At 39.8% G+C, this 13,481-nt stretch overlaps 1 protein-coding gene across 2 annotated transcripts in view; it reads left to right on the top strand.

Annotated features, from left to right (window-relative positions):
- The window catches only part of Nptn (neuroplastin), a 79,086-nt gene that overhangs the window by 36,016 nt on the left and 29,589 nt on the right, over positions 1 to 13,481 (top strand). For both annotated transcript variants that reach the window (XM_041679345.1, XM_041679346.1), the window contains exons 2-3: positions 4,906 to 5,253; positions 9,979 to 10,147. In XM_041679345.1, the coding sequence (XP_041535279.1) occupies positions 4,906 to 5,253; positions 9,979 to 10,147 (517 nt within the window). The remainder of the gene's footprint in view (positions 1 to 4,905; positions 5,254 to 9,978; positions 10,148 to 13,481) is intronic.

Genomic DNA, 13,481 nt, shown 5'->3' with positions numbered 1-13,481 from the left:
TAGCCACTAAAGTGGTATTGGTTAAGTCATTCTAGTGGAGGCTGTCTAGTGTTTTGTGTTCAAGAATAAACCAACTAATTTACTAAATTAAATGATAAAGTATATCTTTAATTTACTTTTAAATGATTACGAAAACTTGTCTAACCTTGTAAGACACATTGACTACATTTGTGGACAGTGTTAAGATACCATGCTTTGACTTCAGACATACCTAGGTTCTATGCTAGATTCTCATGATGATGGGCAAAATATTCTTCCTTCACTCTTTCAGTGCAAGGGATTCAAACCCAAGTAAGAGCTTAGGCAAGCACTCTTAGCACTGAACTACACCCCCAGCTTTGTAACACTTAGCATTTTTGGACCATAGTTCAGTCTTTAAGGGTTTCAATAATACCTATCTTATAAAGCAGAAAAGTTGAATGTGGTGGTGAATGACTTTAATACCAGCATTCAGGAGTCAGAGGGGGACTGATTCTTAGTTTGAGGTCAGCCTGATCTACAGAGTAAGTACCAGGACAGCCAGGGCTAGACAGAGAAACCCTGTCTCCAAAACCAAACAAACAAAAGGCATTATTAGGAATAATGTAGAGTGCCTGCAATATAACACATACTTAGGAAATGTTGCCTTGGATCAGGAAGGAGCTCATGAGCCTCCATCCTTGACTAAGGAGTTATTTAAAGTTAATGGCTTCTGGAGGAGAGAAAACTCTTTGGGTTTTTGTTTATTTAAGAGTATGGCTCAGAGGTTAAATAAGAGGTTAAATAAGAGCCTTATTTAAGAGTATGGCTCAGAGGTTAAGAGCACTGACTGCTCTTCCAAAGGTCCTGTGTTCAATTCCCAGCAACCAAATGGTGGCTTACAACCATCTGTAATGAGATCTGGTGCCCTCTTCCAGCCTGTAGGCACACAGAATGCTGTATACATAATAAATAAATAAAATTAAAAAAAAAAAGAGTATGGCCCCTTGGCCAGGCAGTGGTGTGCCTTTAATCCCAGCACTCGAGAGGCAGAGGTAGGCAGATCTCTGAGAGTTTGAGGTCAGCCTGGTCTACAAGAGCTAGTTCCGGGACAGGTTTCAAAGCTACAGAGAAACCCTGTCTCGAAAAACCAAAAAGAAAAAAAAAAGTATGGCCCCTTGCTAGATAGACCACACTCCAATAGATGGTCCCACATCCATAGGCATCTCAAGGTGGAGTGGAGGGCATTTTAAAAGAGGCAAGGGGTGGGTACTGGAGAGATGACTCAGCAGTTGAGAACACTGGCTATTCTAGATGACACAGGTTCAATTCCCAGCACCCACATGGCAGCTCACAACTGTCTGTAGCTCCAGAGCTAGGGTTTCTGACACCTTCACACAGACGTACATGCAGGCAAAATACCAGTGGACATAAAATAAAAATAAATTGTATTATTAAAAAGAGAAAAAAAAGAGATAGGACTGAACCTGGGAGATTAAGGGAATATAGTGAGGAAAGAGTAAATATGATTAAAATAAAATTTTCAAAGAATTAATAATATATTAAGGAAAGAAAATATTGCCTATTAATATTTATAATAATAGTGGCTTTAGAATGTAGAAGGTTATCCCTTGTTTGTGTTGTCACTGTAAGACCGACAGTAGAGTGGACTATAGAGTTTTCTAGCCGACTCAGAGGAAAATGGAGGAACACACAGAAGAAGTGAGGAAGGGCTTAAAGAGATGAGCACAGCAGTTTCTTTTGGGGAAGGTGGAGAAGAAGGTCAGGTGATGTTTCTTCTGTGCTCTGGGGATCTCTTGGGTTTTTTCTCTAATATTTAACCCCTGTAATTTATTTTTCAATAAAAGCACAAAAGAAGCCCTTTTATAAATCCCTTGTCTGTTTAAAGATAGTTTCATTCTTTTGTTGTTGTTGTTTGTTTGTTTTTTCGAGACAGGGTTTCTCTGCAGCTTTGTAGCCTGTCCTGGAACTAGCTCTGTAGACCAGGCTGGCCTGGAACTCACAGAAATCTGCCTGCCTCTGCCTCCCGAGTGCTGGGATTAAAGGCGTGCACCACCACCACCGTCTGGCTTCATTCTTTTTTTAAAGGACTTATTTTATGTATATGGTTTTGCCTGCATGTCTGTACAATATGTGAACATGCAGTTACTGATAAGGCCAGAAGAGGGAGTCTGATTCCCTGGATTTTCTGGAACTAGACCCATTTGGTTTTGGAAACCAAACCCAGGTCCTCTGCAAGAGCAACAAATACTATTAACCACAAAGCCCTATTTCTAGCTCCTTCAATTTTGTTTATAAAAGTTTGCATTTTATGATCTACCAATTCAAATAATAAATTAGACTTGGGCTTATTGATATGGGTAGACCTTTTTTTTTTTTTTTTTTTTTTTTTTTTTTTTGAGATAGGGTTTCTCTGTGTAGCCCTGACTGTCTTGGAACTTGTTCTGTAGACCAAATTGGCTTCAAACTGAGATCTGCCTGCCTCTGCCTTCTGAGTGTTGAGATTCAGATTATGTGCCACAAAGCCTTGTCTAAACCTGACCTACAAGTAGGCATTTGAACTGGATTAGATTAACATTTTTTTCCCCTTCTCAGTAGGAAGTCTTGCCTGGGGGTGACAGGACCAGGCTGAGTAATCTGCTTTGTTTTCTGTAGTGGGAATCATGTTTACATCCTTTTATCGATACCTTTGAATTGTGTGCTATTGAGATTTGGGGTTGCACTGGAATTTCATGGACTCTCTTGGTTTGGATCATCCTTTTTATATTAGCTTGGTCAACGGATTGTTAAGCAGGTTTTAGTTTAATATCTTTGTGCTATTCAGAAGAAAGTAAAAAATATGCAAGTCCGCTAATAGTTTCTAGGACATTATCGAGTACATAAATATAGCATTTGAGGGATGTAAGAGCTCTACCTTCATGGACAGTACCAGAGAGAGTAAGATGTAATTTATTAAGTTGTCAGAATTATACGTAAAACAATCTTCACAGTTTTTCAAGAATTTACTAATAACTAGTTTTCACTGGGGATTACACTGATAGTAAAAATATCTTTCGTAATCTCTCCCTTCTATTTGTAGGTGTTGGCTTTTTGACAGTTGGTAGCAGTTTATGAGGCTGACTGAGACATGGTCTTTTAGATCAGTATTTTATCTAGCAGCAAGCTCAGCTCTATATAGAACCTTTGGGGCTCTTTTCTATATTTATTAAATAACGTCTGCATCTGAGATTGACATTTGTTTGGCCTGTTGGGTCTTGTATTAGATAGTTTATTACAAGAAATAAATCCTAGATACAAAGGGGAAGTTTCAAATAGCATATCCAAAGTATAACATACAGTGTAACCTGTTGATTATTGTATTTCTTTACTATTCACTCTGAAAGCTAGTTGAAAGGCTAGAATGAATTTAGAGTCTTGACGTATACTTGAATATGACAGTCAGCACCTCCATAGTATTCTTGGATCCACAGAGTAGGTTTCATTTCCAAAGACAGATACTGCAGTGGTTATACACAGGAATATTTCTACTTACTAACCTCTGTTTTCAGTTAGCTAATTACATCCTTGGCTTCTAGACTATAGAAAAACTTGAATTTTCATTCTCCCTGTCCTCTGGAGTGTTCTTAAGTCTAATATTGGCAGATTCTAACCTGGTAATTTATGAGCCAAGCCACTCAGAATGCCTTCCTCTAAATTCTTGACTTACACCTTAGGGCATTGCCTAATGGGTAGAAATTTGAACAAACCTGGGTAGTGAATGAGTGAGTGCATGGTTGCAGTGTGGTGTTTTTCCTACAATAGGCTCTACTCCAAGTTTTAAAATAAGCCTGGGTGATGATAATAATTTAAAAACTATAGTAACAACAACTCCTTCTGCTGTTACTACCTTGCCTTATAGACAGCAGGTTATGGGCAGGTAGACGTAGGCATCAGCTTTAGCTGAGCAGTGCCTCGAATGCAAGTTGAAGCATAACCTTTACCCTACAGTTTAATTCATTATTGTCAGTTCTCAAACTTTTTGAATTGACTGTTAGCAGCCAGACAAATACCCTTTGTAGGGGACCCTTTCAAGAACCACAAGTATTTTCAGACCGACTGTTTAGGTGATGTTACTAGTAGAATTTACAGGGTCATGAAGAGCATTGTCCCTCTCTTGACTGGCATTGATTGGGTTACCATTAGTGTTGGTTCAGCTCCTGAGCTGAGCGCAATAGTTGTCACTTTGATGTCCTGTTCCTGAGGGTCTGTATTCAGATAGGTGAAATAGGCGGCTGGGCTGTCTGTTTGCTGTGGGCCGAGGAATGATTAAGAGATGGGAAAAGACTAAACTAAGGATAGTATCCTACTTGTGAGAATTTTACTGCCCTTCAGCTGAAATTTGGACTCCGAATAACAAGAGAAGGTACCAGCACATTAATTAATACTTCTTCTTGAGGCCTAGGAAAGATACTGGATCTCTAATGAAATGTTTACTCATTCAAAAAGATCCTGACTTGGCATAAAAACCCATTGCCACTTCCTGTTATCTTCCATCATTTGCCTGAGTTTGGAAAGGTAATGGTTTTGTGCTCGATGGAAGGATGCTCTTTCCAAGACCTAAGGCTTTCTCATTCCTACCAGCTGGGCCCATTGCTAAAATGCTTTCCAGTGGGCTTGCTTCTGCCTGGCCAGCACCTGGGCTGCCCCAGCTTGTAATTGGCCTGCCTTTGCTTCATAAGCTTCCCAGGGTGGTTCTTCTTCTAAAAGCTTGTATGAATTGCTATTACTGTCTCTTTATGGTTTAAAAATGAATCCTTTTTTTGTTCTCTGCAACTCATTTGCTTTTTTCTTTTCTTTTCTTTCCTTTAAATTATTAACACCTGTTGATTCTTTTGTTTTTTTTTTCTGGTTGGCCTGTCACTTCATTCCTGCTCCCCCTCCCTCTAGCTGGGTTTGTCAAGTCGCCCATGTCAGAAACTAAGCTCACGGGGGACGCCTTTGAGCTGTACTGTGACGTGGTCGGGAGCCCCACGCCAGAGATCCAGTGGTGGTACGCAGAAGTCAACCGGGCAGAGTCTTTCAGACAGCTGTGGGACGGTGCTCGGAAGCGCCGTGTCACCGTAAACACCGCCTACGGGTCAAACGGCGTGAGTGTGCTGAGAATAACCCGGCTCACCTTGGAGGACTCTGGGACTTACGAGTGCAGGGCCAGCAACGACCCCAAGAGGAATGACTTGAGGCAAAACCCTTCCATAACATGGATTCGAGCCCAGGCCACCATAAGCGTCCTTCAGAGTGAGTCCAGCACCCTACAGTAGTAGTACTGTAGTCTTTAGAGGTGGCCCAATGACCCTTCCCTTCTGCTTCCTTTCCCTCTATCCCAGTATGATCGCTAACCCTACCCCTTGTCTTTGTTTTTTCGAATCCACGACCCTTCTGGTTGTAGTGTATGAAAACATTTGTGGCATTTTTTTTTTTTTTAAATTTGCCGTCCTTTCTACTTCCCTTATCCCCCAACCCTTTTCTGTGTCTTTCTCCTCAGGAACAAAGAACTTGAGGAAATCCTGACTATCCAAAGTCAGCTGCGCTGGGAAGAGGTGGGGAGGGAGAACTGGGGAAGCAATTTTTTTTTAAAGCATAAATTCCAGGCAGTCAAATGAGGGTAGTGTTGAAACTGTTTCTTTCCCTCCTCTTTAATTTTGAAGTAGGTTTCCTGCTATCCTTTTGCTGATTGCTTTTCTGGTGCCTTTCTATTTTTGTTTCTTTCCCCACTCTAACTATTTTTTATTTCCCCTGTTCATTTGTTGGAAGTTCTCTGAATAGCTAGCTGCCTTCACCTCTATGGTTTTAAGTTTGTGTCTGCCCAGCTTTTTGCCTCCCTGTGACTTGGTGTTATCCTGTTCTGTTGATGGGAATGTTGCCATGGTGTAGTGTAGTGGTGTGTGTTTTGTTGGGTGGCATGTAAGCTTGGATATTCCATAGCTCCAGCTCTTTTTCTTTTCTAAAGCAGTGGCATGTGCTTCTCTGACAGCAGCCCTCAATGCAACAGCACAGTTCTTACTGAGACTGTTTTCTTTAAAGTAGCTGCCTGAGATTCTCTCCCTTAGTCTTGCTCTGAGGAGGTAGGTGGTCTGAAGCTGCAAATTACATTGTTTTTTAAAACTATCACACTGTCTTAAAAATCAGAATTCCATCTGATTGCTATTCACAGACAGCTTGACTCTGATATTTGCAAAAAATTCCTTTATCCTATAAACCCTAAGATAGTTAAAAAACATTCTCACTGTCTAGAAAGAAAGAAGAAAGAAAGAAAAGGAAGGAAGGAGAAAGAAAGAAAAAAGATAAAAAGAAAGGAGAAAGAAAGAAAAAAGATAAAAAGAAAGGAGAAAGAAAGACCTACCTTAAATCTCAACACCAATCCTCTTGAGTCCTTTGTCTGTTGTACAAGTTAGGTTTGGGTGGCCAGTTCTCTTTCTGAAACTCTTCCTGCATGGCAGGAAACAGAGAGCCCACCACAAAATTGGTGCTCTCTCCAGGAAGGGTTCTAGTCCTGCATTTGGCTTGTTTATGATTGAGGGGCATTCTCAGTTTCTTGGAAGGGCCTCTTATGAATGGCTCAGTGAGAGACCTATAGCCATTTTTAGTATGAAGAACTGACTTACTTAGAGAGAATGAAGTTCAGTATTTTTTTGTGAACAGTTTGGTGATAACAGCAATAGGAGAGGGACTCTGAATATATATATGAAAATAGCGAATTAGTGTCTGTTTTGTATCCACTTGGAAAACAGGGAGAGGGGTCTGAAAGGGAGACTGAGAAGCTATTGCAGTTGCCACTGCTGAATCAGAGAACCTGCTTCTGTGACGGGGAAAAGAAAACCTGTCTGTGAAAATGGGAAATATTAACCCAGCAATTTTTCTTATTCTTTTTTTTTTTTTTTAAATTTTTCCCCTTGCACGCATCCTTCTCCTGTTCCCGTGTTCCTTTCCTTAAACAAAAGCCGAATTATCCAAATGGCCACAAGGTTTGTAGATTATAGCCATAGACTGGATATTTGGTAGTTTTATTTCCACTAACCTTAACTTGTAGCTAAAAAGACCATGTCTAGGGGGTATAAAAATAGGTCTTTGGGGTTACCTATGTATTAGTTCCTTAGAGTATATAGTACTTCCCCAATTTACTTAGAAATAATTTTATTAACTTATGGGTTACATAAGTTAAGCTACAACCTGCCTAGCTAATCTCTTCCTGAATATCCACATTAGTTGATTAACACAAATTAGCTATACCATCATGAATTTAACTTTAATTGAATTGTTCTGTAATTTTAGGCCTCCCTAGAAACATTGCTTCCACAGGGAGATTGGACTCTTCTAAGAATGGCATACCAGCCGTACTTTTTCCAAAGGTCTTTGAATAATGTAAACCAGAAGAGAAATGGGTCCAGTTTTTAGGCTTTCTTTGCCATATGTTCTTTACATACACATGGTGACTAGGGTAAGGGTCCTACCTGACACTTCTAAAATAGGAGTCAGTGACAGATAAAAATATTTGAATTTTTAAATGTTCGTCTCTCTTGGACTTTTCACTGGGTAGCACTGGGCCACAGAAATAAATGTCTCACCTTCATCTTGGTGTAGAATACAAATGGAGTACTGTAGCCAAGAAACTCAGCAACCAGGAGTCAGTTCACCCTACCTATAATCCTCCTTTGATACATAATCATATTTAAAGCTAATCAACTTGCTCCTAACTGACTTTCTCCTGGATCCTTAACATTTAAGGGAAAAAGTACTTTCTTTTGCCTTCTAAGATTTCTTGGCAGAAAGTCTACCAGATTGCTTTCATCACCTTCTTAATTTCCCTGAGCTGCAATGACCATTTGCATCGTCAAAGGTAAGAGTAGCATTTACTTTGCCTCCTTGTATGTAAACATCTGGAAACTCTTGGCCTCATTCTCAGAGTTCACCCTTTCTCAGTGCAATCTGAGAGGAAGAACCCGGAGATTCCCAAGTGGGACAGAAAGTGAAATTGGACAATAAAAATTTAGTGAAAACTTAAAAGTGTGTTTGAGTTTAATGTTGCTTTTGATACATATACATATATATATTTAATTTCTCTTCTGTGGAGTACTGGTTCTAGCTTTTTCTCTTCCGTTTTTGCTTGGTTTTAATTTTTCTTGGAATTGTGATGCTTTCTGCTGATGGTGTATGTGCGCCTTCCATTGCAGGGTTTGCAGCTGTTCTGCTCAATTTATTAAAGCCCGGGGAATTGGCTTCTGTCCAGTGTGTCTTGAAACCATGGGACACCACTGCGCTAACGTGTTTACATGCATCTGCTTTTGTCTTAGTGCCTCTATGCCTCCATTATTTGTATATAGAGACCTTGTTTGTTGTTACTAAATAGGACCAGTACTGAATGGAAGATAACCGTTATCCTTTTATCAGAATTGGAAATAAGTTAGAACCTGTTTGTTAACTGAGGCACTTTCAAGATTTGCTTTATCATACGATTATAAAGATACTAACATTATAAGCAGAAATGTTACATGGGTTAGGAAGTCATTAAGGCATTACATTTTCCAAGTATCTTGTAACTTCTCCATCTTCTTTTCTCCTCTCAACTATAAAAAGAAGCAGTCTCAGAAGAGGGAGACAGTTTTGTCCTCAAGACTTAGAACTATTCTTTATAAAATGATGAGGGGAACTGCTGTTGAAATATATACTAGAAGTAGCCAGATACAAGGAAGTGGGAAATCAGCCATGGGTGTTTGAGAAAGGGGTGTGGGGAAGAGACAAATACTTCTTAATGTGAATGGGGAAAGGTGATTGGTTGAGACTTCACCTGAAAGAAAATGTTTGATCCAAAATAGCAAAAAAGTTGGACCTGGGAAAAGATAAAACACAAACATTATAGTCTTGATTATAATATGGAAATAAAAAATTAAAAGTTCTTTCAAGATAAGCCTTCCAGAGACGATTCAAAGTGATTTATAAATTTTCTGCTTAATCTGTTCTATTTAACGAATTGAAGGTTATTTTTATAGACGAAGTGTTAGCTTAAGTTATCCAAGCCCAGAATAAAACCATAAAGAAAAAAGTCTTTATTTTGTGTTGAGGTAAAGGTTTTGAGGGTCTAGGTGGTGTTCAGAGTTGGGGGCAGGATAGGAAACTCAGTCAGATGTATTTTATAGGGACATTTTTGCCACTGATAGTAATTATGGCCTTGTACAAGTCATTTTACTTTTTCTAGCCCATTAAAGAGAGGAGTAAAGTCTAAGGACTTGCAGTTCTAAGTTTTTAGGAGCTCATATGCCAAGACATACTGCATTGTAGTATAATTGTGTTGTCTTGCAGTGAGTGTGTGTTAAAGTGCAATTCTGAAAAGGTTGTTTTGGGAATAAATATGGGCTGGAGAAAGAGTCAGTGGTTCTTTAAGAAGTTACCCTCGGCAAAATTTGAAAGAGTATAAGAGAACAATGGGACATTTACTTTTAAATCTAGTACCTTTTCTATATGAAGGCCATGGTTGGTTTGCTCTAGGTTAACAGCTTCCAATGTGGGAATAATCATACATGTGTTATGTGTTGCTGTTCCAAGGCCAGTAACTTAGTAAGGAATCTATCACGTAAATGACACACTGCCTTTGCATTCAGAACTGCAAGGTAGAGCTCCATTTTTTTTTATAGATGCTGAATTGTCTGGTGGTTCTTACTTCATAAAATTGTGGTATTCAAAAACTGTAAGTGAATTGTTACCAGTGCAAGCACATGTAATACTCTCATTCTTTCACGTCTAGGCCAACTGGTCTTCAGGCTGTTGTCTGCGCTAGTGGTCATTTGCTTATGATCATTGTTTTTCCTTTTTTAACTTCCTCCAAAGTGGTAAAGTGAAAGTCCTAATGTAGTCTTGTCTGCCTTCCCTCTTTTTCTAGTCTCCCCGTCCTACCCCATTCAACTCTCAGGCCAGGGCTGCAAACAATGAAAAGCTATGGAACTCTGTCATTGTGTACTCTAATTACAGAGCCAAGAATTGTCACCAGTGAAGAGGTCATTATTCGAGAAACCCTCCTTCCTGTTACCCTGCAGTGTAACCTCACCTCCAGCTCTCACACCCTTATGCACAGCTACTGGACAAAGAATGGAGTAGAACTCACTGCCACACGTAAGAATGTCAGCAACATGGAATACAGGTGAGAGGGACTAACATTCTTAAGAAGGGAGAGAGTATGGATAAGATTACTTGTTCATAAACCTTGATCATTAGTAGTTTACATTTATATGATGTAATTATGACTATGAAAATGCTACTTAAAAGATAATTTTTGGAATTGGTGAGATGACTCAGCAGTTAAGGGTGTTTGCTACCAGACCTGATAACCAGAGTGTAGTCTCTGAAATCCACGTGGTGGAAGGAAGAACCGACTCTGGCAAGTTGTGTGTGTGTGCGCGCGCGCGCGCACGTGTGTATGTACTAAACAATTTTTTTTTAAAAAGATGTGGATGTAATCCTAACACTTGGGTGGCAGAGGCAGGCAGATCTGTGTGAGTTCAAAGCCAGCCTAGTTTCCACAATGAGTTTCCGGACAGCCAGAACTATGTAGAGAGACCCTGTCTCCAAAAAACAACAGAAAAGGGTGAAATGGGGTGGGACAGAGAGAAAGACAGACACATTGTGAATTATTTTATTACAGTGAGTTGAACTGGTTCCTAAACCAGACCATGTGTCTTAGCCTCATTAGGAATTTTACGTGTACATGTTGAAGAGATGAATTTGAGAATATTTCTATAAAAATTTCAATATGATCTTATTTATTTCAATGGACTAAACTCTTTTCCAAATTATGTACTTTGACAAGATGCGTTTGGCCTTCTCCTAATTTTATGTATGTGTGTGTGTGTGTGTGTGTATGTATGTATGTATGTAATTTTTGAGACAGGGTCTCTTTATGTGGTCTTGGCTGTCTTGTGTAGGAGAAGGCCGCTTATTCGTCCTGGCCTCACACAGAAACTGTATTAATTAAACCACTACTTGTTCCATTAGCTCTAGCTTCTTATTGGCTAACTCTTATATTAATTTAACTCATTTCTCTTAATCTGTATATAGCCCCGTGGCAGTGGCTTACTGGCAGAGATTTGGCATGTCTGACTGGCCGCTCCATGGTGTCTACCTCTGCCTCTTCTTCCCAGCATTACATTTAGTTTTCCCTGTCTAGCTCTGTTCCCCTATAGCTCTGCTATAGGCCCAAAGCAGTTCCTTTATTAACCAATGAAAGCAACACATAGACAGAAGGACCTCCAGTCTTGGTCTTCTCTATGTACAGGCTGGCCTCCAACTCACAGAGATCTTCCTGCCTCTGCCTCCTGAGTACTGTGATCGAAGGCATGTACCACTGTACTCAGCATTGGCCCTCTCCCGGATAGCCTAGTCTAGTAAGACATAGGAATCTGTCAGAGATTTCTAAATGATTCTAGTGGGCAGTCATGTTGAAGGCCATAGATGGTCCTCTCACTATGATAATTAAGAAACTGAAACTGAGAACAGGGAATTATTTGCTCAAGGAGTTAGTATTAGTTGAGCCTTAGTTAGAATACAAGCCCCTCGACTTACTTCAGTAGTTTGAGAAGCAATTAAAGTCACCTTTGAAACTCAACTCTTGGAACAGGGGATCTTTCCTGTGGATAGATGTTCTAGTGAATTGTCTTCCAAGAATAATGACACCATAACCTAATCAGGACCAGTCGATAAAGTTATCTTAGGTGAGGGTGGTAGTGTAGAGACACCCTCTGAATAAAGGCATTTGCTGGTCTTAGTTACCTGGAATGCCAGTGATTTGGTGTCTTTTAGAGTGTTGAGAACACTTGGTAACTCATCCTTTAGGAAAGTTTGTTTGCAAAGAGATCTGGAAAAGGATCAGCTAATCTTGCTTGGCAGGATGACACTATATAAAGAAATAGTACTGAAGGGAGACCAGGAAAGGCTGTGGACTTAGCAGCAAGGACATTCTGCAGTATTTCACTTCACATCACTTAGATTTTCATGCCCTTTGTTTAATTGATCTACATGAGTTTGTAGGTCCTCATTCCTTTTTCAGAAGGGAAAACTAAGGCTCAGAGAGGTCTTGGCTGCCTTTTAGGTCAAGTATTATAGTTTATTTATTTCAGTACCAACAATGTTAGATTCCACATCTACTTTGAATTGTTTCTGGAGTACTTTCCTCCCCAACTGTACCATACGCTTAATTGTTGTTGATCGTTTTTTGTTCTTTACTCTTTGTTCTCTTTAGGGGGCCTGCCACCCAACTCCCAGATAATACACACAAAGGCTTATTTTTAGTTATGAATGCCTAGTTTTAGCTTGACTTGATTCTTGCCAGCTTTTCTTAACTTAAATGATTACCTTTTGCCTCTGGACTTTTTTCTTTTCTTACTTATGTTTACCTTATTTTCACTCTTACCTCTGACTTCTCCCTTTGTTTTCCCGTTGCTTCCCTCTTCCTTGTTTCTCCTCCTATTTATACTCTGCCTACCAGCCCCATCTACCCTTGCTCCTGCCTCACTATTGGCTGTTCGGCTTTTTATCAGGTGTTTTAGACAGGAAAAGAATCACAGCTTCACAGAGTTAAACAAATGCAGCATAAACAAAAGCAAAACGTCTTTACATCATTAAACAAATATTCCACAGCATAAACAAAAGTAACACAGCATACAATAATATTCTCCAACACTTAGTGGCAACTTAATCTGTCTCCACTGTGGTTTCTTCTGATGCTAATTGAGAATTTAGCTTTGACTGAATTTTCTTAGTTTGGAAAGTGTTAACCATTTGGAGTTGTTGGTTGGTATTTACTTCATACCTCTTTCAAGGAAGCAGGTATCAGTAATCTTTCCCTGGGTTTTGTGTTACCCATATAGCTGCCAGCTGTTAAGTAAATGATGTTTCTGCTTGACTTTTTTTATTGTTGTTGTTGTTTTTCAAGACAGGGTTTCTCTGTAGTTTGGAGCCTGTCTTGGAACTAGCCCTTGTAGAACAGGCTGGTCTCGAACTCACAAAGATCCGCCTGCCTCTGAGTGCTGGGATTAAAGACCACCACCCGGCTCTGCTTGATTTTTAACTGTCTCTTTGCCTCTGTTTTCTTTTTGCCCCAGTGTACTTGATATAGATGGAATAACTGCTTAGATATTCTTGGGCTACTCAGGAAGTCAGCCATTGAACTAGCTTCAGAAGCCTATTCTACCTACCCTGAAGGGGACATTTTCTGTTTTCGTTAGTTGCCTTCCCTATAGTTAGTCCAAGGGAATGGTTTTGGGAGATAAACACATAGGCATGTCTTTGAGCTTGGGAGTCCCCATCCCCCAAGTTTTCCTTATGGAACTTAGAGTCAGCCAAACCCTGAAGGTTTCATTCCTGAAACTCTGCAGTACTTCAGAACAGCTGATTTGTGTGTTTCTTTTGAGAATGTAGATATAGAGTCAAAGTGGGATATTTGTGTCAAGTTGAGAAGATATCTTAACTGTGCTGACATA

This window comes from Microtus oregoni, unplaced genomic scaffold, assembly GCF_018167655.1.
Source record: "Microtus oregoni isolate MIOR12 unplaced genomic scaffold, Mior012 000032F_ref0000030, whole genome shotgun sequence".
NCBI lineage: Eukaryota > Metazoa > Chordata > Mammalia > Rodentia > Cricetidae > Microtus > Microtus oregoni.
Note: the sequence above shows the minus strand (reverse complement) of the source record. Positions and strands in the feature narration are given on the sequence as shown.